This window comes from Gracilinanus agilis, chromosome 1, assembly GCF_016433145.1.
Source record: "Gracilinanus agilis isolate LMUSP501 chromosome 1, AgileGrace, whole genome shotgun sequence".
NCBI classification, from domain to species: domain Eukaryota; kingdom Metazoa; phylum Chordata; class Mammalia; order Didelphimorphia; family Didelphidae; genus Gracilinanus; species Gracilinanus agilis.
Genome location: NC_058130.1, coordinates 473,919,487 through 473,947,001, shown reverse-complemented (window position 1 = coordinate 473,947,001; position 27,515 = coordinate 473,919,487). Strand labels below are relative to the sequence as shown.

At 37.4% G+C, this 27,515-nt stretch overlaps 1 protein-coding gene across 1 annotated transcript in view; it reads left to right on the top strand.

Annotated features, from left to right (window-relative positions):
* The window catches only part of PIGN (phosphatidylinositol glycan anchor biosynthesis class N), a 213,947-nt gene that overhangs the window by 50,296 nt on the left and 136,136 nt on the right, over positions 1–27,515 (top strand). The window contains exons 12-13 of the mRNA XM_044682228.1: positions 4,500–4,592; positions 6,181–6,236. Coding sequence (XP_044538163.1) covers positions 4,500–4,592; positions 6,181–6,236 — 149 coding nt within the window. The remainder of the gene's footprint in view (positions 1–4,499; positions 4,593–6,180; positions 6,237–27,515) is intronic.

Genomic DNA, 27,515 nt, shown 5'->3' with positions numbered 1-27,515 from the left:
ATAAAATAATTATTCATGGATTAGGCTTATCTGTCCAACCACAAAGGTCTAGATTTTTAGAATCTTAATATCATATCTATGCTGACCAATTCCATCATTTTACACATGAGGAAACAGACCAAAAATAGTTAAATAATTTGCTCAATTGCAGTAGTAGTAAATAGGAGAGGTATGATTTGAACCCAGGTCCTCTGCCTCAATTCTAGGATGCTTTTGATTCTTGCATCAGATTCCATTATGTTATTTTCCCCAATTTCTTTCTTAAATGTCTCACAACCATTTTATTGAGTTAGTTTTGCAATTTCCCCCCTCATATTTATAGCACTTTTTTCAATAAAAAGTTAACATACTTTCACACTGGCCATATTAGTTCTTTACAATATGGAGAATGCTCTGGTCATTCCATTGTGGGAAACTATCACCTACAAACATATTTTTCTCCATGTTTCTTGACGCTTAGTCCAAAAATAGAGCCATGAATACTTGAAGTAGAAAGTGATTTAAATAAGAAGCACTGAGACCTTCTCATGTAAAAAGTGTAAAACCAGTAAAAAGCTCCATGATTCTGTGGCTCTTAATAAATTCTTTTGCCTATTTATAATACACAATGTTACATGAGAAATGAAAGCTTTATCCAGATATAAAAAGGACTGCTTCCATAGTGTATAAAAATTCCATCATATTGCAGAATTATGCCAAAATAGTTGCCTGAGGTCACCAGGCTGGCCTCAAGGTAGGAGTACTCTTGAACTATGCTAGATGCATCAGAAGCAATTTAATTTTTTTAAACCCTGTTGGAAGGAGAATCAGATCCTTAGTAGTTATCTCAAAATTTTTTCTTTTGCCTTTAATATTGTCTTTCTGTTACATTTAAAACCTATTTCCTTTTTTTTTTTTGTGAATTTGTTGTGAAAGGGAAAAAGTATAAGCCATCCTTCCTTTTATAAGAGCCTATTGTTTCCAAAAAACTTCTTGTGACCATCTTATTGCCAATGTTTTGATACATTAATTCTTGTTAATATTATTTAATCACAAGCTAATCTACATTGTTGTTCTCTGGAACTTTGAACTTCAAGTTACTGTGCTCACTGGGTTTCCTTCCTATTTCTCTAGTTTTCCTTCAGTCTTCCCTTTGGTACATTTTCACTTCTTCTTATAGCACTGGACTATAAACCTTGTATATCTAGGCCATCCTGCAATGTTCTGGATTCAACTTTCAGGAAACAACTAATCTGAATGTGAATAACAATTATTTTTTCCTCTCTTTTTCATTGGTAGAAAAGGAAGAAAAGGAAGACAAGACCTTCAGCTGATTTCCTCTCCTCTCCCTTCCTTTTCCCCTACTACCTCCAAGTTTTCTACTACATGGGATACTTCCTCATTACATTCCTCTCCTATGCAATCATGGAATTATCTTTTACTTTAATCACTGATTTCTGATAACCAGTTCATTGCTAAGTGTTTATTGCTTTGCTTTACTTCATATTTTCAAGTCTTGATGAAAACCTCTCTTCGTTCTTTATATGAACCATTACAGTATTATTCCTGTTGCCCAATTTGTCATCAGTATTTTTCTGATAATTAGTCCTGTAATAAGGGAATTTAGGCATTGTAAAAAGATGATTAGGATAAAGGTAGTAGCTGGATGTAATAAGGGAATATAGGCAGAGGTATGGTTGGAATAGAGGAGAAGGCAAGCAAGGAACTAAAGGTAGATGTGAATAGGGAGAAGACACAGTGGATAGGGGTTTGTGAATCCCTAAGGCAGTAAAGTGGATAAGGAAGGTATAATGATAAAGGTGGTAAATTAAGGTGATAGGAGAAGTAAGGGAATGACTGAGTTTAGGGAATATAAACACGGAGGTATAAAGAGTTACAAGGGAGAGGTTGAAGTATTTTGGGCAAACAGCTATAGCCTGGGAGAGATTGGGACACAGGTTTGAGACTGAGACACTTAAGGGAAACAGATTGAGCCCTTAAGTAGGAAGGGCACTTCTACAGACAAAGGTTAGGCCTAGCCAAGAATGGCTTGAAACTGACTAGAGGGCTGCTAGTCAGTTTCTCAGGTTTACAAAGGAACAGTTCAGAGTAAGTATTAAGATTGCACTTTTTCCAAAATGGACACCTCCAACTCCCTTCACAACTCAGAGACTATATGATTCCTTTCTTCCCTTCTCCCTCTCTTATCAATCAACTAATGAAGCAGCCAAAGGTTTTGATTAAAGACAAACTGGATTTATTAATTTAAGGGTTGATTGGAAAGGATAGAGGATACAAGGTAAACCTAACAGCCACCTAGAGAAAGCTTCAGGTGGGGGGAGGGAGACAGGAACGTGAAACTGAGAAAAGACCTGCCTCAACTCAGCTCTCAAGTGGTTTTGTAATCAATGGGGTTAGGAAAGTTGGATACAATGATTCAATAAATAATTTATAACAAGGGTAAGCCCTATTTGACTATTTAAAACTATCAAGTTTAAAACTAACACTCTGACCCTCCTTTCAAACCCTCACAGAAATTCAGGCAGGGAAGGAAAATGAAGATGGGGAATGAGGGAGGTTAGTGAGATTTAAAGGAAATAACTAAGCTAACAATTTTTAAGAGAAAAGCTGCAGAATATAGGCCAGGTTTCAGTCCAACGAAAGAGCTCAGATTGACCCTGCTCCTCTCCACGAGTCCCCAGGGTCAACTGACTTTTCCTCAAGATTCCAAACCCTATCAACTGTCAGAAAATCTCTGCAGCAAGGCTTTGCAGGGCTGACATGCACTACAGTCCTGAGTCCTGCAACTGGATTATTTTCTCCAGCTGCCACTGGGCCTCTTCCTTGTCTTTTCTAAATGTATTGCTCTTTGTAACTGGAATAAACTTCTTAACTCTAGACCTTCTCCAGAGTTTGTAGAATTACAAAACTATTCTTGACTCCTACTATGTTTGGTTCCATTTTACACAGAGTTCTGACCTTAGATACCTACTAGCTGTGTGATCCTGGAGAAATCACTTAACCTCTACTTGTTTGATTTTCCTCTACTCTTTTAATTCTTTTACAGCACCTACCTAAAAAAGTTGTTGTGAAGATCAAATCGGATAATATTTGTAAAAATGCTTAGTATAATGCCTGGCACCTTGGAAGCAATGCATAAATGCTAATTCTCTTACTTTTCCCCTTCCCCTTCCTTTTATACCTTTTGGGCAAACCGTGGCCTGTTCAACGCATTTAATACTGCTGTCCTGTCTGAAGCATGGAAAAGTCCAAGTCACTATCTATTCCTTCAATCATTCAGATAGCTTTAAAGATATTTCCATAATTTCCTCCCCTCCCCCCCATTTAATGAGATGGTAGTACTCTTGTCCTAGCTTCCTCTCATTCACCACATGATATTCATGTGTTACTTTTTTGTGCAAAACAAACACTTGCCCTAATGATTATTATACATTAAATACTGTAGCTGAGATCATATATTGAACTGGTAGGAGCCTCAAAGAGCATCTGGTCTGATCTCATAATTTTTTTAGACTCTTAATTACAACTCTTAAGACAGAAGGACAAGGGCTGGGCAAGTAGGTTTAAGTGACTTGTCCAGGGTCACATAGCTAGGAAGTGTTTGAGGCCAAATTTGAACTCATTTCCTCCCAAATCCAGGCCTGATGCTCTATCCACTGTGCCACCTAGCTGTCTAGTCACTATCTATTCCTTCAATCATTCAGATAGCTTTAAAGATATTTCCATAATTTCCTCCCCTCCCCCCCATTTAATGAGATGGTAGTACTTTTGTCCTAGCTTCCTCTCATTCACCACATGATATTCATGTGTTACTTTTTTGTGCAAAACAAACACTGCCCTAATGATTATTATACATTAAATACTGTAGCTGAGATCATATATTGAACTGGTAGGAGCCTCAAAGAGCATCTGGTCTGATCTCATAATTTTTTTAGACTCTTAATTACAACTCTTAAGACAGAAGGACAAGGGCTGGGCAAGTGGGTTTAAGTGACTTGTCCAGGGTCACATAGCTAGGAAGTGTTTGAGGCCAAATTTGAACTCATTTCCTCCCAAATCCAGGCCTGATGCTCTATCCACTGTGCCACCTAGCTGTCTCTGATCCTTGTATTTTTGCAGATGAAAGAATAGAAAAGTTAAGTGATTTTCCCAAGGTCCATGAAAGTACAGAGGCTTCTCCTCATTCTCATCCTCTTTCTTTTCTTTCTCTTCCTCCTCCTCCTCCTCTTATTTAGTATTGTAAACTTCTTCAGGGTGTGGACTGGGTCTTTTTGGTACTTAACAATAATTAGCAATAATAAAGATGATATTTTGCTTTGGTTACCATGCTTATGTCTATAGTCTATAATAATTAGAGAGGACTTATTCTTTTGAAAAAGTATTTCTTCCTTATTTGTTATGCTCATTGTAATTCATTTTCATTCTATTGCTTCCCTTATGAATCTCCTTCTATGTGACTGATCTGAAGCTAAATATTATCTAATCTTTAATGTTTTCAGGGAATCCTGCCTCTGGATTATCTTAACAGTAGTGATCTTTTCAAGGCAGAGAGCATGCTTACAAATGCAGTACAGATTCTTGAACAATTTAAGGTAAGCATTATATGAGAAGTGATAAGTAATGCATCTAGTAAAACATAAGTAAAACTCTGAAGTTTATTTTTGAATGATTATCAGTATGGGGATCCAATTTCACTAGTATTGAAAGCACCCACATGAGGGAATTAAGGCAAGTCAGCACTTTTTACAGGTAGACCTAGACCTAGACCACTGAAAGGTTAAGTGACTTCTTCAGGATCATGAAGTTATTGTATACTGGAAGTGGAACTTGAACCCAAGTCTTCCTGAAGGTTGGTTCTCTTAATCATGACACCATGAATTAAAGATATTATCTGACCAGGGCAGAGTACAGCAGACTCTTATCTCCTTGTCTTCAGCTTCAGAATTTCATTCTTTATAGTTCTCTATCCCTTCTGAAAAGCTTCCTAACCCTCTTGTACTGACTATCCATTTAGGATTTTAGTCCAGGAAATCCTACCTCTCCTTTTTCTGTACCCTTAGAAATTTCCTTGCTTAAAATCTAGATTATTCGTCAGATTGTGCCCATATTTCTCTGGTGTATTCCAAATCTAAGATGAAGTAGTCATTTCTCAGTCTCCTCATGTCTTCCCCAGAAACTGTTTTTTCTTTATTTCTTTAAATCATCAGGCATTTCTAAAGTGCACACTGTGTGGCAGGCAATATACTTGGTGCTGGGAATACAAAGACAAAAATGAAACAATCCCTAACTCACAGGAGTTTACATTCCAAAAGGAAAAACAGTATATACGTTGTTGAAACTATTGTATTTAAGGTCAGATATAAAGTTTATTAAATCATATAATTTCATGAAAGGTGATCTCTTTAAACCCACAGGGTGACAATTAGAAAGCTCTGAGTATTGGATGTAATCTGAATGATTTTATGCTTTGAGAGCAATTTAAGCAGTTGTCTCTGGTTTAGCATTAACATGCAAAGCTACAAGTAAGGATACAGTATTCTTGTCTTAAGTAGAGAAGCAACTCAATGATTGTTTTTAGTGTAAAATAGGATGTAACTTAACTGCCACAAAATCTCCAAATAAGTTTAGTCTTCTTACGATCTCAGAACAAATAGCATTTAGTCTGAGAATGGAGTCAGCACAGGAGATGCAGAGGCAGTGGTTATGGAGAGCTTTTCTAACTAAGAATTTGGCTAGGAAAGGGAGAAGAGAAAACATGATAGCCTAAGGGAATACAGGGTCAAGTGAATTTTTTTAAGGTAAATCTGGGCATGTTGAATGAGCCCAAAGATAGAGATGGAAGATTGTGATAATTAGATTAAATCTAAAGATGGGCAGTGTAGACTTGATCTAATCATCACAATGGTAGTAGGGGGATGAAGACAAAGGATGACTGTGGGTCAGTTTGCTATAGAAGATTGGAGAGGAGAGGATCAAGGATAGAAATATTGGGGTTGGACTTGATAGGGAGAGAAGGTGCATAGAAGGTGCTCAATGACTGCTTGTTAATTTATTGTCAATTTCTCAAGTTTTTAAACTTTAAGGAATTATTTTATATCTCCTTTTATACTTAAAAATGGAAGTGATGAAATATATTTCTTATCTACTATATCCTAATCATTTATCATACTTGATTTTCAGATAAAAATGACTCAGAAAAAAGAAGTCACACTGCCATTTTTATTTACACCCTTTAAGTAAGTGTTTTAGTTTTATTTCCTACTAAGGAAAGATATTTTTTATTTACCTTGATTGATATAATATAGGCTAAAATTTTTTCCTGATATTATAACAATATTACAACAATGTCTCCTCTCTTTCTTTATAAGCCCAGTTTTCCAGCTTAAGTCCCTCCATATTTGTATGTTTGGAAGCTGTAATAACTTTTTCAGATTACTATTATTAATTAGGAGAGTGCAAGATCAAGGACAAGGCTGTGGATGTTCTGAGTTTATATAGTCAGATTAAATAATCTTTTTAATCAAATCCATTTTTTCAATTAATTATCATTAATTTCTGTCAGATATTCAAAAAATCATTTTGTCAGTGAGTTAAAGCTACCTTTCCTACTAACCATAAGATAGCTTTCATTGTGCCCCCTCCATTTCCAAGAGCTTTAATAAATTCTAGATTCTCTCCTTTTGAAGAACCCTTTGAATTTTATTGGCATTAGTTCTGTCAAAGGAATCATGAAGCCCAAAGTTCCCATATTACTTCTGGCTCTTTCAGTAAGTCACATTGTTACCTTAGACAAATCACTTCCCCTTTCCATGCTTCAGTTTCATCACCTGTAAGATGCAGATTTATAAAATAGATCATTTCAGATACCAATAATCTCTGATTCTATGATTTATTCATTTTTAGCTTATAGCATCTTAGAAGGAAGAAATTAAGAATTTTTTCAGTTTGTACAGAACTTGAAGACCACATTAAAATAGATTCTGTCAGATCTCAGGTAGCAAATACATAAAACCCTGTAGAACAAAAGGGAACATTTGGAGAAGTAGCTAATTATACTTAAAAGCTACCTGTTTCTGTTGCCAAAACTATCCATTTCTTTTAAGGTGTTCTGCTCATCTACCTAATTCCAAACAAGGTCACTGTTGTACTTTTTCTCAACTTAAATCAGCATTCAGATTTTTTGACAAAATAAAATTAACAGATTGTTTTATGTGTCTTATTGCCAGATGTTAAGTTTAATCATGGTTCTTTTTTCCTGTTGCAGCAGATAATCAACCTCTAGATCTGTATTGGCCTTTCTGCTTTACCTTTTTTAAAAAAATGTCGTCAGGATTTAATTGAAATTTCTTTAGTTTGTATATTTTTCCCTTCTAGTTTTCTGGCTTTACTGATTTTTTTGTAATAGCTTAAATTCCTGGTGGATCCTAATCTTCTTCTTAATACATTAGAAACTTATTGTAAAACCAACCTATAATACAGTCCTTCAGCATGAACTCTGAGTTAAACAGTTTGATAAACAAAGTATTTCCAGTAATAAATCCTGTAGAGCAAGATTTAACGAGAGCTTCATACTAATTCCTATTCCATAGTGGGTGATAGTCTGTGGAAGAGAGATGTTTTTCTACATCTCTCTTTAAATATTTTGTTTTCTTCTTTCCTTTTCTCTTTCCTTCTGTAAAACCTGAGAGATGTTCTAAATTCCACATTAGCCCCAGCTACATTCTAGCAACTAGAGCTTGTAATTATTCCCTTATATATTCTCTTTTCTAATCCCATTGCCTCCACACTAGTATGGGCCTTTTTAATTTTCTCTTTTCTTTTTTTCTTATTTCTGTTTTGTTTACATTCTTGTTAACTCCTTAGTAACCTCCCTCAACTCCCAATAAAATCTTCCCTTATAACAAAAGAAATACAGTTAAACCAAAAAGATGAACACTAACCATGGCTGTCAGCTTATGCCTCAGTAAATTCCTATGTTCCATCATCTCTCCTCAGAAAGGAGAAATATATATTTTCTCATTAATCTTCAATAGGTGACTATTACATTAAATTGAATTCTGATAGCTTTTAGCATTGTTTTCCTTTTCATTTATGTTGCACATATTATTTCTTTGTATCAATTCATATAGAACTTAACGCATTTCTACAATTTGCCATATTTATTGTTACTTCCAATGCTTTGCTGTTCCATTATATTCATATGCTTCAATTTGCTTAGCCACTCATTATTTGATTTGATTTTTTAAAAAACAAGATTAGAATTCTACTACATAAAAAGTGATCCTCTGAATATTTTTATGTGAGGGATGTGTACATATGACATAAACATATACCTCTGTTTCTTGTGTGTGTAGAGACAGAAAGATGCAATTATTATATTGTAAAAGTGAAATTTGGGAGATGTCATCTAAAAGTATATATATTTTCTATGGACACATGGAAATTATCAAACTACATTTCCCGTGGTCCAACGGGTTTCCGTTTCCGGTTCTTTGGGCGTGGGGACGCCTAAGTCTCCATGCAGAAAAGAGTTGAAATCTCCTGGGTTGGGGGGGAATGGCCTCTTGGCCAGCAGACTCGGGAGGAGACAGGAGACAATTATGGCTAGGCGGCAATTTTGAATTCTTACAAGCGCATGGTCTAATAACTTTATCAGCATGGCTTTAATTAAAATACTAATTTTTATATTTATAGCAGCCTTTATCATTTTTCATATTTATAATATATATGTATTGTGGGCATTTATAATTCATGCATGTAGTATAAACATGCACTATATAGGTACATTTGTGCATATGTATGTTTATCAGTAGATGGATTGGTAATATATACAATCACACACACATATGTATGAATTAATATATGTGTCAAGGCAGGTAGGTGGCATAATAGATAGAGCATTGAGAGCCAGGAAGACCTAAGTTCGAATCCTACCTTAGTCACTTATATTCTCTCTGCCCTAATCAAGAAATTAATCTCTGTTTCCACATCTGTAAAACGGGCGAAATAATAGCAATTATCTCCCTTAAATTTTGAAAAGGAACAATTCAGTTAACCTATGTAAAACACCCTTAAAATATTAAAGCACTATAGAAACACTAGCTGTTAGCATTATTGATATTCTGGTTGTTATAATTATCTATTAGTCCATTTTTCTGTATGCTATCTTTTTAGCCTTGTTCATCATTTATACTTAGTAGTGGGATCACTGCCATAAGTCATGAACAATTTAGCCTGTTTCCTATCATAGTTTCACATTATTTTGCATAATAGTCAGGCTAATTCATTCCTCCACCAGCAATGTATTAGTGAGTCTGTTTTCCCATGAGCAGGTCCTCTTTCCCACCTGTCTGGATATTTAAATAACTTTCTAACCAGATCTTCCTGGATATATTCTCTCTCTCTCTAGTCTGTTTGTCTTGTCTTTGCCAGACTACTTTTGCTTATGAAGAGGTCTCAACTTTTATTTTTCTTCTAAAAAACACTTCATCAGCTTCTTATTACCAGTATAGTTCACACAACTGTCATTTAAGACCTACTGCTTGACATCATCCTTCCTTCCAGTTTTGTGACACAGATGATAGAGGTGATTTTATAGGGAGAGGAGAGGGTTCTAGAAGGAAATTGATTTTTCCAGATAGATTTTTAAAAACTTGATTTCATGGGGGCAGCTGGGTAGCTCAGTGGAGTGAGAGTCAGGCCTAGAGACGGGAGGTCCTAGGTTCAAACCCGGCCTCAGCCACTTCCCAGCTGTGTGACCCTGGGCAAGTCACTTGACCCCCATTGCCCACCCTTACCAACCTTCCACCTATGAGACAATACACTGAAGTACAAGGGTTTAAAAACAAAAACAAAAACAAAAAAAAAAACAACTTGATTTCATAGGCAGAAAGATGCTGGAGAGTAGCCAGTGAATCCCAATAGCATGATATTGAAGTATCCAGGGTAGAGAATCCATATATAGAGGGTTATAGAAAAAGGGCAGAGAGGAAATATCAGGTAAGGAGAAGGTTGTGTGGTTAGAACAGGGGCTCCCTGTTTCACATGAACATTTTGGAGTACTCATAGTCCCTTCCCATCCCCCAAAAAACTGAATTAGTAGACTACTACACTATCCATCCTTTAAATCCCAAATTGAAAACCACTCCTTCATGAAATCTCTCATGACTTTACCCTTCTAATCTCATATAATATTGTTTTTTATCTCTCTGTGGCTTTGTTATTTCTAAGATTAAAATTCCTCTATCAGTGTTCTACTCTGATGCCTCACCACAATGTAGAGATGAACTAGGTTCTCAAAGACTAGGATAATGGAACCAAAATTATGTCAGGTCCCACGAAGGTGGAAAGAATTGGAGTACAGATTTAGTCACAGTATGGCCATTTATCATCCAAGGAACAGCCTAGCTAATGTCTGAGCAGCTCACCATCAGTTTGGCAATGACCCGTTTGTCCCCAGGACCTCTGAAGACCACTAGGGGCTGTAGTCTGTATTGGTGGAGGGAGTCCCCACAACTATGAAATCAAGAGTCTCAAGTAACAAATACTCACATTTATATAGTGCTTTAAGATTTATCTTTTCATCATCACATATCAAGTTCAAATATCATTATTTCCACTTTATTGAAGAGCATAACTGAAGTGCCACAGCAATTTGTTTTAACTTTGATGAAAATCTGCAAAACAAAACATATCATGCACTATCCTTCCTTCTTAAACAATATATGGAACATACTTTACTTATTTATGATATAGGGTCATTTCTATGAGCATCAGTGATGTTGAAGACCTACCTATAGCTGCATATTTAATCACAGATGTTGTATATATGTGCAATACAACATGGTTTTCTTTAGAATTTTTTAGTCAACAACCTTCATGCAAATGGTTTTGTGGTCCTTCAGAAAAACATCATTGCTACCAAATATCACTTCACAAAGTATCTCTGATTTTTTTTCCTCACTAACATAATGGATAATAAGGCATTCTCTACCTCATTTGTACTATTTGCTGTTGGTGTTAAATAAGGGTATCCCTTACATAATTTCTGCTAGGGTTCTGAAGGGGAGACTTATTCCAAAGGCTGCAAATTCTTTATGGCCCTAAAGAGTTGATATTCATGTGTGCAGATGTTGGAGATGCCCCTCTCTTAGCAGACTATTGGTTGATTATTTCTATATTTCTTCTTCTCTAGAGAAGCCAGAGAAACAATTTATTAGTACTGAATTAGTTGCTTTTATTTGACCTTTTTTTGGGGGGTAAATCAGACCTAATTCAAATTTTTTCTCAATAATGTAAGTACATTTTCATATATAAGCATATTAATAAGCAAGGTTTGTCTCTCTTCCTCTTCAGTCAGTTCTCTTCTAATTAAGACATAATAACATTTTCATATCACTAACACTGTACAGTGCATAGCTTATACAAAAAAGTTCAAGATATAATTTATGAAGCTAGAGTTTGGGGGTATTTTCTCAACAACAAAATCCATGCCATCAGCTTGGAAATTAACAGGGGAGCCAAGCTTTAACTCAGGAAAAACGCATTTTTTTAGTCGGTTATATTTTTCCAAAGTGATTTGGGCTGCTGTAGGTGGAAAGGAATGATGCTCCTTATGGAAAGTCTTCAAGTAGAGATTGTGGACATCCAGTGACTATTTTCCCCATTGCTTATGTTGCAGAGGGAATTCCTATTCTTATACTACTTTGATTAGATGACTTTTAGCTAAATTCCCTAAGCTGAAATTTTGTGATTCCATGGACTTTTGATTGTTCTTGAGTGGTGCAGTTCATTATGAGGGAAAGATGTGAGTGTGTATTATTTACTCCTTGGATTACTAATTTACACTATGGAGCAAAATAATTTTCTGCCTATGTGATTTAATAACCCTTCAAATATCAAAATCTTTAATAGGATTGTTGATTCATTTTTTTATGCCTTGGTAAAAAGTTTTGCCCATTTTATTGAAGTACTGCAGTGGTTACATACCAAGTGAAAAAATAGGTTACAAACTGATGATATAAAGTCAGTCTGAAAGGTTAGTACTGAGGCTTTTGCTAAATTAAGTCTCAGCTACTCTCCTGACTAGGCCAGTACACACAACTAGTTTGGAGAGCAAGGGTTTCTATAAAAATATGTTTATTTGTATAAAATAGGTATAAAAGATAATAAACAAGGAGTTCCTGTCAGACTACGGTTTCTAAGCTTTCCCAAGCCCTCTAATTGGACCTCACAGCTCAGCCTTCTGTTCTTCCAAAATTACACTCTTCTTACAAGCTAACTATGAAAACCCAAATAAAACCTATTATCTGACTAATCTACCACTAAGAGAAACTTATCACTTATTTGTCTATGCCAGTGATGGGCAAACTTTTTAAGGGGGGCGGGGGGCAAAGGAAAGGAAATGCTCATCTGTCAGTCTGTTTCTAAGGCAACTCTTTGTAAGTTATATTGTATTGTATCCTACTCATTGTATTTTTCAGATTAGGAATAATGTCACTTGGCCAGATAGAACATTTCAGGGGACCGCATCTGGCCAGGGGGCTGCATCTGGCCTGCAGGCCATAGTTTGCCCATCACTGGTCTATACCTTGCCTCCAAACAGATTGGCCCTGTAGACCTAAAAATATCTGGGCCTACCAGTTACCTGGCAATGAGAGAAATCTCAAATTGCTAGAAAAGCAAAGGTTTGTCTTTACTCGCTGCCGCCTTCTTCATGATTTCTGAAACAGGAACCAGGAAACCTTTAAGATGTTTCAAATCTCTCTCTCAGACCAAAGATGGCCTAGGAAAAGAGTCCAAGCTAAATCTTAAGACCTCCTTAAGATTTTGCTACCACAAAGATCTTCCTGGGATTCAGCTTTCTTTTCTATTCTTGAATTCTTCTCAGTAGGAAATAAATCGGGGTTTCCAGTCTTTTTAGCTCAAGGAACCACACACAGCCAGAGCCACTAGAAAACAGTCCAGTCACAGCCCCAACCAAATTGTTTTTCCAGCCAGCCAGTGTTCTTAACTGACAAACAGAATTGTGCCCGCATGCCTTCCATTCCAAACCTTGCTTACACCCTCGAATCTGTTTGAGGACCTAAGAGTTTGCAAAACTCCTTTTGCAAACTATTTATTAATCTTAATTACCTTATTTTTCAATTCTACTACTACACAAGGCTATTGTAATCTTATTGCATTTTCATTTAATTTTATTTACCCAGAATTATGGTCTTTTGCTTATTCAGAGCTCTTTTTGCTAAGATGTTTAATGCATTAAAAACTGAAAATTCAGCTTTACTCTTTAGATGCTTGTGAATGTTGGTTTGCTTAACAGGTGAAGGGGGCTTTGAAATCCACAAGAGTCTTTTCTCTTAGGGACAGTTGGGTCATGTAAAGTTAATGAAAAGAACACTAAATTTGGAGTGATAGGACCTGAGTATCCCAGCAAGCCATTTAACCTTTGTAGGCCTTGGTATCATTCTCTTCCTCATCTGTGGTGTTGGACTAGATGATTTCTAAGGGCACTTCCAATGTATGATCCTTTTTCTCGAAAAGTTACTGTAGCAACACTATATTGGTGTAATTACTCTTTGGAGAATGGGTAGTGAAACATCTGATATGGATAACAAAGCCTTCATATTCTGTGCACCTGAGCAGGATATAAACCTTTTCTTTAGTGAAAAGAAATAACTTCTTATTCTACTAAAATGCAGAAAGCAGAATTGCTTGTGTTTTGTTCTATAAAGATTGATGTGGTACTGTTATTAAAAATCTAACCCTATTCCTAATCTGACAGAGGTTATAATTTAAAATATTCTCACCTACAATCTTTAGGATATGCCATTTTGCTCAAAGGAATTATTTTTCTGTCACTGTTCAAGACATTAGATCAGAATCAACCTAAACTATGAATCTGAACAAGAAGTCTTTGAAAATAGAATATGATTAAGCAGAATACTGCAAGTGAAAAAGGACTGCAATGTATTTTAAATAAAACATCACTTAGGAATTAAGATGAAGTAAAATTATTCTTAAAATAAGAAACTCATTATCATTTTGGAAATATTGTCCTAGAGGAAAAATTATTTATCGGTAAGTTTCTATGGTTTTTTTTAACATTTAAAATGAATAAATTAAGCTAGGAAATAGGATTTAAGTCTTCAAGGCAGAAGCCAGGATCTGTATAATGGTTCCATTGTAGTTGAAAGATTGATGTTTCTGGGCAGGGCCTATGGTGTTAACTCATTCCAAAACTTTTGCAGCTTTCATAATTAGATGGGTAGAGTAATCTTTCTTTGGTACAAAGAACTCCTTCCATTTTCTAGTAGTTTTGATTTTTATTTAATGTTTTAATAATATGTATTTTTTTCATCATAATAGTATATTAACCCTATGACATTCCATTAATCCTCTCCATTTTATCCTATATAATATATACTAAGAGGAAGAAGTTCTCTGGTTCCAGAATTAATCATTAAAATTCACCTAAGTTCAGCCACCCTAAACTATTATTTTCATGTAACCCATTTAAGTCATTGTTTTGATTGTTCCCCTAGTTCTCATTTGCCAATAATTTCATTAAGAATTATGATTATTTTCAGGAATAAAATAAATGAAGTTCATTTAAATATGTACCATTTTAATACATAAGTGGTCTGAAGGAAAAACCTCTAAAAACAAAGAACAGCTTTCTTAGTTAGCTGAAGGGATAGGCAGCCTATATCTGTGTCAAAGGGTGCCCCAGGCCAATTTTCATTCACTCTTTGCCACTGCTATATCCTTGTCGGCACTGTTAGTTCACACTTCTCCCCCTACTTCCAGTCTGACAGCAGGAGCAAATTTTCTTCTCTTCCTTACTCTCCCCTTCCTACAGCCCTACCTCTCCTCTTCCCCTTCCCCACTTGGAAAAAAAAAAGAGCCTTGACAGCTAAAAGGTTGTCAGGCTTTGGTTAATCCCCATCTCTAACAATTTGCTTTGTTCCTCCCACATGACATTCTTCCTGTCTGCATTTATGGTTTACCATGTGTGAAATGTACTCCCTTCTTATCTCCCACCTCAAATCTCAGATCCTGTGCTATCTTAAGTTCTTCAAGGCAGAAACCAGGCTTTCTACAGTGTTTCCATTGTAGTTGAAAAGTTGAAGTTTCTGCACAGGGCCTATGTAAAGACCTATATGAGGTCTTTCCTAATCCCCCTAGTTTCTAATGTTTCCTTTCTCCTTGTCCCCCCCAGATATATATATGTGTGTGTGTGTGTAATTATTTTGTGTATATGTATATATGTGTACATATTATAATGCAGGGTTTCTTGCTTTGCAATATTACCCTAGGCAATCCTGTCAGTTATCCGAATGGAATTCTGGGGTGGCATGTGCCAGATGCCAGGTGCTAACCGGCAGTTGGGCTGTGACTGTATAAAGCCTTGCAAACCCAACCTTGGGGTTCTGTTTTCCCTTGACCTCACCCAGACAACTTGCTATCCCTGACCTTTCCCCATGGACCCCGGGTGGCAAAGGGAGGTGGATTGTGGGTAGGAACTTAGATAGTGTAGCCTAGTGGTTTGGGCCATCTCTAGAGGAACTCAATATCATTGGTGTACCTAGCTGATTAAATAACACCAAGCCAGGGTTTAGATATCTCTGGCCGAGGGCTGGTTGCCCTCAGTCTGTCAAGACCTTTTAGACCCTTTGCCAGCGCCTGCCCCTCACAACAGTTTAGCAAAGCTAAGCCCTCTTACCTTAGTTTTCCCTTTCCAGTTCAAATAAATCCCTTAGCCTTAATCTGTGAATTCCTGTGATTATTCTAACACCTTCAAGGCTAAGGAGAGTAATGGGAGGACAGAATTTTGAGAAGTAGGGGTTACTGTGGAAGTGAAAGCTAAGCCTCCATTGTTGACAGGTGGGCTGTGCTCTCACCCAATAGGTAGTCAGTTACCTCAGCAGGGAGGGGCCACCAACCCAACATCTTAAAGGAGCCTGCAGCTAGCAGTGGAGATTCACTGGGCAGCTCAGCTGAGGCTGCTCCGCTCTGATAACATCAACTCCAATCTCCAGCTAGTTTAATTGCTGGCTCCTAGGGCCCTAGTGACCCCCTCATTACCATTTCCTCTTATCCCCTTATTACATTTGGCGAGCACAGTTAGGCTAATTACCTACACAATAAATATCATTTCAACTGGGTCTGGCCAGGATGATGTTCATAGTCACCAGCTTTTCTCTGTTCCTGTGGTCGTTGTTGCAGGGAGCATTCGATTTTTGGTTTAAGAAAGTTCCACAGTTCATTCAACAGATCTTGGAACTATATGATTACTATAAATGGTGTGCTATAACACTGGCAGAATTTATTTGCTTTGTATCCATGGTTATGGCACTAGTTTTTATGATCTTTCAATTCATGATAGTCCTGAGGAGAGTCCTCTCACACTCATGGCTGTTTTTTAGCTCTGCTCCTGCTTCAAGACCTGACTCTATCTCCCTGGAACTATTGGAACACATAAATCTGTTGTTTCAAGTACTTAAACAAATTAGGGAGGGAAAGGAACTCAATGAGCATACAATTCTCCAGTTGGAGATTGTAGAAACAAAATACCTAGGCACAGCTAACCAAAACAAAGAAACCCAATCTGTGAAGGACACCCAAAATCCAACAAAGGAACCAGGCACTGAAACCACTGTTTCTGTACTCCCTATAGTGGACAGGATTATCTTGCAACCTGGGGGAGGGTATTGTGCACGTGAAGTGTGAATACAAGGCTGTTACCCCAAATGATCTGGAGGTACTCAGGAGGTGCTTCCCCAAATTTTTCATCTCTCCTTTCAAAAGTATAAAAGAAATGAAATGTGTCTTCACACTAATTCAATCCTAGCTTTGATGACAGTGAATTTCTTTTGGGGGAGTTTTATTCACCCTCTTAGAAGGAGAAGTTTTTGGCCAAAACTCACACAAACTCTTAACCTCACTGACATTTCTTGCAAATATGAGATACCTGGTCCAATGCTGGACGGATTTACTTGAAGCAATGTGGCTCTATGCAAAAAAGCCAAACTCATGGCAAAAATTTGAAAAGCTTAGGCAAGGGGAGGAAGAACACCCTAGCAGCTTCCTGGGCAGGGTAATGGAAGCAGCTGAAACAATAGTAGGCCTTAGAGATGTGCATGCCCCAGACACTATCGATCATATTAGGAAGCAGTTCGTGAAGGGTGCTTCACTGCCAGACCAGACCTATTTCTGGCAGAACTGTCCTCAGTGGGAATCATTGCCTCTAGAAGACATCAGGCAACATGAGTCCTATGTCCATGATTCCAAGCAAAAGCAGGTTAGGACAGCTAGACAATCAGACTCAGAAAAGGACTCTGTTATAGCTGACCTCAAAAGGCAACTTAAGCAGGCAAAGAAGGAAAAAGAAATCGAGGAAATAAAGAACTTCACCATAACCAGGCGAGCAGGAGGCATAGTCAATCCAGGCAGCCTGCTAGTGTCACCAAGCCCAAAACCTCTTCCTGAAGATGTTATCTGTGTGGCCACCTAGGTCACATGGTTCGCACATGCAGGTTTAAACAACAAATAGGCTTTGGTAGGGCTAACAACAATCCCAACCAGAGAGATAGGAACAATAAGAGGACATTTTATAATTCTAAATGGTCAAGCAATTCAGGAAGAGTTGAGGGCACAAAACATGATGACCAATGTTGCAACCATGCTTGCAAGAGGTACAGCCAATCTCCATCACTAGACCAAATGGAGAAATACATAGTGCAAGGTGACATTCTGAAGTCCTTATGAATCGAGGCTTCAGGATCAGAAATGACTAACTGCAATAAGGACAAGGACGTGTTTATCACTGACCTAGGCATAGTGAATGTTTCTCAAAGACTGGGCATGGGAGAGCATATGTCTGTGGCAGAAGACCAGGAATGGAAGGACATAATGCAAATGCGCAAAGAGATTTATGGGACAATTGAGGATGACTATAAAAGGGATCTGCTTTCTCATTACACCCCAAAAGGCTTGGATCTGAAGCAAAAGGACCATTCAAGAATTTGTAAGAGCTTGCCTCCAGAAGCTTTACAATCTTGGTTAGAGTCATCAAAATCTCAAACTCCTCTCTTTATTCCAAGTTCCAAATAACAGATTAACTTGGATAAAGAACAAAGTGACAGGGCTTTACAATGTATTCAGGAAGGAGTATCATTAGTAACTCTAAAGGAGTCAGGTCCCAATGTCTGAACCCATTCTCTTGCTTTAGGCATGAAAAAGAGGTTAGAGAGCAAACCAAATGGAATGTTGAGAAAGGCTCGACTTTTCAAGAGCAGAACATGGGGTTGCTGGCTGATGGCAGCAGCTCAGAGAATTCTACATCTGGCTTTCTCAATCCCCTAGCTGATGAATTCAGACCAGAAGCTTGGGGAAGAGAGAGTAGTCAGCTGTCATCTCCAGTGGCTAGTGTGCTCAATAATGACATCATTGAACTCTGCTCAGTGGTTTGAGACACAAATCATCTGACTTCAGCCACACAGACTGGAGGGCTGGATAGTGAACTCGAGACAGACTCTGAGTTGGGAGATGTACCAGAAGTGTTGAAGGGAATACAAACTATCTATCAAACATTCCCTGATACAACTGATGGGAAAACTCCTAATTTGGGGGTCTGTGGTATACAAAGCACCAGAGTGGATGGAAATATAAGTCAAACCTCCACTTTTACAGTCCTTAGTCAAAGTCAAACTGAAACTTCCATCAGCTCAACCAAAGATAGCTTAGTAACTATGGTTACCCACTCTCCAGCTCTGAGTGAGAGAGAGGGTCTTCTGCATTGAATCTCCCAGTCAAAACTTAACTGTTTATGCTGCAGAAAGTTCTGATTTAGCTCACAGTGACCACACAAGACTTGAAGAAGTGCTTGTGCAAGACCATATGCATGACTGGATCCAAAACAAGTGCACAGATTCAACTGAGAATTCTTTATTGCCCTTAGTCCCAGTTAAATCCAGTAGCAACAGGGAACCCCTAATCAGCCTGGAAATCGTTTATGATGCCCTCACGGACACTGGGGCTATGGTCTCTGTTCTCCATGAGGCTCCCGAAGGATGAAAATATCAGGTAGCTTGAGAGTCAGAGGTGCTTCAGAGATAGCTCAACAATTCCCAAAACTAAAGGCCAAAATGGTGAAATTAGGCCCTCTAACTCTCGAACACACCTTTTTTATTGATGCCATTGCATCCTTTGAACCTTGTTGGGCAAGATCTCTTATGTAAATTAGCTGCTACCATCCAATGCCAACCAGATGGGCAGACCTATCTCCACCTACCTAAAAGATCTCTGAAACATCATCCCATTTTGTTTTTAGACCCAGGTAGTGAGGAACCAACATATCGACAAAGTGAGAGTATTTATCAGGTTCCTGATGATATACCTGCCTATGTATGGGCTAAAAATTCAAATGATGTGGGCAGAATTTTGTATGCTGAGCCAGTGAGAATAGGAGTCAAGGAAAGATTACCACCATGAATTCCTCAGTTTAGATTAAGCAAAGATGTGATCAAGGGAGTGAAACCCATCATAGAGAGTTTATTACAGCAGGGTATTTTAAGATATGGCTTCTCACAGTACAACAGTCCTATCATGCCTGTGAAGAAAGCCAAATTATCTCCTGATGGGAAGACTCAATGGCGTTTGGTACAAGATCTTAGAGCTGTTAATAACCATGAGCAGAAAACCTATGCCGTGGTTCCTACTCCATCTCAAATCATAACAGCTATACCAAACACAGCTGCTTGGTTTACAGTAATTGATCTCTGCTCCACCTATTTCTCTGTTCCCCAGCAGCTGTTCACCTTTACTTTGGAAGGCAAGTCTATCTTGTGGACTTGTTTGCCACAAGGTTTCTTGGATTCAACCTCAGTCTTCTGCCAAGTCTTTCAGAGAGACCTTGAGTCGATCACTTTCCAAGACAGCAAGATGGTGCATTATGTTGATGACATCCTGCTAATGTCACCATCTGCTGAAATCTGTCATAGAGACAGCATGCACCTGATTAAAGAGTCAGCAAACAAGGTCATAAAATTTCCAAGCCCAAGCTTCAGTTCATAAAATCAAGAGTGGAGTATTTGGGATTCATCTTGGAAAAGAGCTCCAGGAGATTTCCCAGAAGAGAACACAAGACATACAGAGGTTGAGCTTGCCAAGAACCAAGAGGCAGCTTAGGGCAGTCGTAGGAGTAACAAGCTTCTGTAGGAACTGGATTCCAGGTTATGCTCTCATTGCTAAACCTTTGATAGAGTTAACCAGGAAGGAAGTTCCAGAACCGTTGAAATTAACTAAAGAACATATTCATGCCATCGAAAAGCTCAAAGCACTAACTCTATCAGCGCCAGCCCTAGGAATCCTTAATCATGACAAACCTTTTCTACTCTATGTTCATGAGGATAAAGGGATAGCTTCTAGTGTTCTCACATAGTCATTTGGGAATACCCTTAGACCTGTTGCATATTATAGCTCAAAGCTAGATCCAGTAATCTGTGGAATACCAAGTTGTTTGAGAGCCATTGCTGCTGTAGCCATTATGGTCAGGAAATCAGCTTCCTTGGTATTAGGGGGTGAGCTGAGAGTATTTTCCCCACACCATTATAGAATATGAGTGCCCTGTTCTCACTCAGACAATGCTACCACTCTAATGTGGGCCCTCATTACATCATACATGGATTAATGCAATTGCCTATTAGTTACTGGTTGGTTTCCCTGCTTCAAGTCTTTCTCCATTCAGTTCATCCTCCACTGAGGCACCATCCTAAGTATAGGTCCCTTCATGTCATCTCCTTATTCAATAAATTCCAATGGCTTCCTATTGCCTCCAAGAACAAATACAAAATACTCTGACTTTCAAAGGCCTTTCGAACCTAGCCATCTCCTGCCTTTTCAACCTTCTTATACCTTATTCCCCAAATTGTGCTTCCAGTGACATTGACCTCCTGACTTTTCTATGACCAAGACACTCTAATTCTCAGCTCAAGGCATTCTCTCTGGCTTTCCACCATGCTTAAAATGCTCTCCCATCCCCTACATACTGCCTCTGTTGGCTTCTTTTAAATACCAACTAAAATTCCATCTTTTACAGGAAGCTTTCCCTGTTCCCTTTTGAATCTTGCACCTTCCCTCTTTAATTATTTCCTATTTATTCTCTGTATAACTTATATTGCATATATATATATTTTTGTTAGCCATCTCCCCTGTTAGATTTTAAGCTTCTTGTGAACTGAGAGAGTCTAGACTCTTTTTATATTTCTAGTAGTGCAATGTCTGACATGTAGAAAGAGCTTAATAAATGTTGAATGATGATTGAGGATAAAATATGTTTCATTCTTGTCTTTGTTATGCCAGTTTTTAGTATAACTTTTGGTAGATATAGATAGAGTAAAAGGCTTAAAAAAAACCCACAAACAATTTTACCTTCTTTATTAGAATAAAGCATTTGGGGTTAAGTAACTTTTCCAGGGTCACATAGCTAGGAAGTATCTGAAGTTAGATTTGAACCCAGGACCTATCATCTCTCAGACTGGCTCTATCCACTGAGCCACTGTTGTGAGGAAGATAAGATTAGTTATTGATTAGGTATTAAGATGTATCTAGCAGGAAGGAGCTGGAGCTGGGAATTCCAGGATGGAATGAGGGAGCAAGAAGAAGTGACTTGTGCTCTGGGAAGGACTCCATTGGGGGTTAACACAAACTGTGGTTAGCCCTGGGAGCACTCAGAGTAAAAGGACATCCTGTTTCCTGATTTTCCCCTGGGATCTTGTGTGGTGGTGGCATCTAGCAAAGAGTCAAGATCTTCAGTGCTATACCTAGAGAAGAGGAGGAGTTTGTATTACCCACAATTCCTTTTGCCTTTCGTATACTTGTGTGGTTACAGTATATAATTTGGGTTAGCTCTGCCACACCCTCTCTCTTCCAAGTGAATTGAGTGGTGACCAGTCTTTGTTGCCCTAGCTCTCTCTTCCACATGAAGTGAGTGGGGAACGTTCTCTGTGTTCTCTAGCTCTCTAGTTAAATATTAATAAGTCTCTATAAAAATTATACTTTGGAGATACTGAATATTAATTTTAAAATCCACAATTTATTAAGCTTGTCTTATTTGTCAGGCACTGTGCTAAACCTTGGAAATACAAATGTAAACTGAAAAACAGTCCCTGCCCACAAGAAACTTATATTAAAAATTTTTTTTAATTTTAATAACAAATTTCCACATGAATTTTTGGAAGTTATATAATCCATATTGTCTCCCTCCTTTCTTACCTCCCCCCTCTCAGATCTGACAAACAATTCAATCTGGGTTATACATGTATTATCACACAAAACTCATTCCCATATTATTCATTTTTTTAAATGAATAATCTTATAAAACCAAAACCTAAAACATGCCCAAATAAACATGTGATAAATCATATGCTTCCATCTGCATTCTTACTCCAACAGTTCTTTCTCTGGAGGTAGATAGCATTCTTTTTCATAAGTCCCTCAGAATTGTCCTAGATTGCTGTTAGTAGCAAAGTCTTTCACATTTGAACATCCCACATATTTCAGTTACTGTGTATAATAATTTTCTGGTTCTGCTTATTTCACTCTGTATCAGTTCATTAGATCTTTTCAGCTCTTTCTGAAATCATTCTGTTCATCATTCCTTATAGTATAATAGTATACCATCAGCATCATATACTACAATTTGTTCAGCCTTTCCCCAATTGAGAACATCCCTTTAGTTTCCAATTCTTTTTCACCACAAAAAGTGCAGCTATAAATATTTTTGTATAAACTAGTCCTTTCCCATTTTTAAAATCTCTTTGGGATACAGACCTAATAACAGTCTACTGGATCAAAGGGTATGCATTCTTTTATAGCTCTTTGGGCATAATTCCAAATTGTCCTCCATTACGGTTGGATCAATCCACAACTCCACCAACAATGCATTAGTGTCCAAATTTTGTCACATCCCCTACAACATTTATCATTTTCCTTTACTGTCACATTGGCTAATCTGATAGGTATGAGACGGTATACTTCATAGTTGTTTTAATCTGCATTTCTCTAATCATTTGAGGAATTACTTGGATTCTTATAAATTTGACTTAGTTCTTTATGTATTTGAGAAATGAGACCTTTATCAGAGAAATTTGTTATAAATTTTTTCCCCAGTTTGTTGCTTCCCTTCTAATCTTGGTTGCATTGGTTTTGTTTGTACAAAAATGTTTAATATAATTGAAATCATTCATTTTACATCTTGTAAATGTTCTCTGTCTCTTGTTCTTCCCTTCAATATAGATCTGGCTTGGCAGGTAAACTATACTATGTTCCCCTAATTTACTTATAATATCATTCTTTATATTTAAATCATATACCCATTTTTGCCTTATCTTGGTATAGGGCAGTGATTCCCAAAGTGGGGGCTACGGCCCCCTGGTGGGTGCTGCAGCAATCCAGGGGTACGGTGATGGCCATAGGTGCATTTATCTTTCCTATTAATTAGTATTAAAATTTAAAAATTAATTTCGGGGCAGGGGGGCCAAGTAATGTTTTTTTCTGGAAAGGGGGCAGTAGGCCAAAAAAGTTTGGCAACCACTGGTATAGGGTGTGAGATATCAATCTAAAGCAAATTTTCGCCATTCTTTTTTCCAATTTTTCCCAGCAATTTTTGTCAGATAGTGAGTTCTTATCCCCAAAGCTGCATTCTTTGGGTTTATCAAACACTAGATTGCTGAGGTCATTTACCCTTTGTCTATTCCATTGATCCACTCTTCTATTTTTTAGCCAGTATCAGGTTGTTTAGATGATTATTGCTTTATAGTATAGTTTATGATCTGGTACCACTGGCTCACCATCTTTCACATTTTTTTTCATTAGTTCCCTTGATATTCTTGATCTTTTATTCTTCCAGCCAGATTTTGTTATTTTTTTTTTCAAATTCTATAAAATAGTATTGGGCTATTGATTTCCCTTGGATAATATTCAGGATTTGACTGCGTTTGACTCCCTTCCCAAGGGACGTGATATAAAGACCACTCAGAAAGGTACTTGTTGTTGAACACTTTTTATCTATAAACAGGGAAAGGATAAACAAGGTCAAGGATTGGGGATTGGAAACCCTATTGATATATTATCTATAAACTAGCTGACAATCAGGACTGGAGGCTATTAATCTGGTGGAAACTAGAGATTTACTCACTCCCACTACCTCTGGCCAGACCTGGCCCCAGCCAAGCCAGAGAAAAGGGAAGGCTGTTGATACAGATGTATTGATGGTCTTATTCTCTCAGCTCTACCGCTACCAGTGTTGGTGATTCACTAGCTCTCACAGTCTTTCATGAAATAGCTTCATATTTATTCCTACCCTCTTCTTCTTAGACCTCCCTGCCACCCTTCAACTTCCCACTCAGTCCAGAGACTTCCCAGTCCAGAGACTCCTGTCCGGAGACCTCCAGAGAGAGACTTCCTCAAAGTGGCTGACAAGGTTTTTTATACCGTGGGGCCAACCAACGTTTGCCCCTGGCTCATGGCACCTGGGAACATTCCGAGTCTTCCAACTGCCATCCCTGTCAGTCAAGGTGGCATCCATCACTTCCCAGATTATGAATATAACACTATGTGTCAATCACTGTCTTAGGGACTAGAGATATAAATTCTAAGAATGAAGCAGTCTCTGCTTGCAAGGAGGTTGCATTCTTGTACATGTTTGTTTAATTGAATGTAATGATACAGATCTGTTGGCATTTCTATAGCAATCTATTCTTATTCTCTTTAATGGAAAAAACACATTTGAATTTTTTTCACCATGATATTGATAGCAAATAAACCAAGTGAAGAAGTGACAGGGATACTTAGGAAGATAACAATAAAAAGAATAGGTGGAATTGGTCAAATTCATAAAGAAGAAATCTTTATTAGAAGTGACACAATTTTGTAGTTATTTAAAGAGAGATCTACTTTCCAAATAACTTAGAAGCAAAAATTCAGAAAGAATGAAAAATATTTCTTATCCAGAAATGGCAACTGGAAAGACATCAGCAAGTACTGAACTATATGCAAACTTTCTTATCTCCATAAGTTTTATGAGAATAAAGTTTTTAGTCAGCAAGTATTTGTCATTAAAAGAAATGTGAGAAAGAGATTGAAAGACTTTTGCAGAAAATCTTCAATAGCAGAGTTAGTCTAGGACCCCTTTACACTCTCAAATTCCTAAGGACATCTCCCAAACCACTAGAAGTTTTATTTATGCATGTTATGTTCATTGATATTTGTAGTACTAATAATTAAAATATTATTATGAAAATAATTTTGACCTAGCAAGACTCCCTGGAAGAATCAGGACTATGTACCACACTTTTGAGATTATCATTACAGTTTCAAAGCTAACTGAGAAGTGTAGAGAATATAAGATCCTGCTTTGACCTTTGATGATTTTATTTAAGCTTTCAACTTCATAAGGAAATACAACCTGAAAGCTTTCCTAAAACAAAGTCCCTCCCATGTGTACATTAAAGCCAAAATTCTCTCATAGATATGCCACCCCTCAGAAGAACTAACCAAACCAAATAACAGCAAACCTTGGTTCAATATTTTATAGAATATAAAGAGCAAGCAAAGAGATATAAAAAGGAGACTTTTATGTGCTTCACCAGTGTAATGAAGGATGCCTTCCTTATGTTAAATCCAAACAGAAGAATTTCCTATTGATGGTATAGCTCTATAAATGTTCCTTTTTTCAAATGGCATTGGGACAGTTGCATCAAGGCCTCCTCAATTGAGCCTGTATTTAAAAACAAACAAACAAAACCCTTAAATTCTGTCTTAGAATCAATACTGTGTATTGGTACCAAGACAGAAGAATGGTAAGGGCAAGGCAGTGGGGGTTAAGTGACTTGCACAGGATCACATACTTAGGAAGTGTCTAAATTTGAACCTAAGACCTCCCATCTCTTGGCCTGGTTCTCAATCCACTGAGCTGCCCCATATTTTTTTTTAAACAATTGATCTCACTTTCCACACTGGAAAAGCAAGAGGTTAAAAAAAAAAAGACACATATCCAGATTATGACTTTTAATGGGCATCCTTTGAGTTAGAGTAGTGTTGCACATAGGTAGTAAGTTGGTTAGATGAATAGAATGACTAAGAGATCAGTAAAAACTGAACTGAAGAGATTTGTTAATGCTTCCAGTTGTTCCCCGACCCAAAGTCTATATTTTTAATATCAGTATTCTTCCAGTCATGTAATATGACTAAAAATCATTGATTACCACAGTCTTTGAAGGATCAACATTTTAGGTAGTCCAAAGGGGAGTAGTAAGACTTATAGTGGGCTTTTTAAAACTGTAGCATGTTACCCACCATTGATAATTTGTGTGAGGAAAGTAGCATATGAGATATTACAAATATATTACAAATATATTTGAATGGAAATAGAAATGAACTACTCACATAGTGAAAGTATTACATTGGATTCCAGGAATTATTAAAAGAAGCAGAGGAAAGCTTCCAATACATTGGATATATCCTTTGTGCAGGATTTACAAAAAGGCATGGGCAAGAATAGCTTAGGATAGAGAGAATTTAAGTAACTGAAGTCTGGATCAATGGAGGGAGTAACCAACCTTTTGAGATCATAGATTCATCCATATAAACTCTACCTTAACATTTCTGCTCCAGAGTCCCATTTTAACCTCAAACTTAACACATCCAAAACTAGACCCATTATCTCATTTTTGTATTATATCCATGGTAACATTATTCCAGTAATAAAGGCTTAAACCTTTCGAGTCACATTTGACTCTATTCCTTTCCTTTATTTAGTCACCATTTTTAATTGCTTCCCTTATTATTGTTCATCTTCATCTTGCCCTATCCTAGACCCTAGTTTCAAACCCTCATTTTCTCATATCTTAGATTATTTTAGTAACTGAGTTCATATACTTGCCTTAAGTCTTTTTTACCCCTATCTTCTCCCCCCTTCAAATGCCTTCATTCATTCATTCATTCTTCAAACCACTACCAGGCAATTCTTTGTATAGTTTTTCTTTCATCTTATTACATTACTGCTGATGCACATCAGTGGCTGTTTGTTGTTACCCTTAGGATAAACTTCTTAGCCTAGCTTTCAATGCCCTCCTATGTTTAGCTTTCCAATAATATATCTTGTGATCTTCAATAAAAAGTATAATACAGTCAGAGTGGTTTCCTCTCCCTTCCTTTATGACCCTCCTCCACCAAAAAACCCCTCTTTGTCTGTACTTTTGTTCATTCTGATCCCCTATCCTAGAATTGTCTCATGTCCATTCTAACTCATCCAGATCTTGCCTGTCCTTTTTATCTTCCATAGTCTCTAGAGCAGTGCTTTGTAGATAGTAGCTACTCAATAACTACCACTTTTTTTTTTTTTGGATTTTTTTTTATTAATATTCATTTTTAACATGGTTACATGATTCATGCTCCTCCTTTCCCCTTCAACCCCCCCCCCCGCACCCCCCCTACCCATGCGCATTTCCACT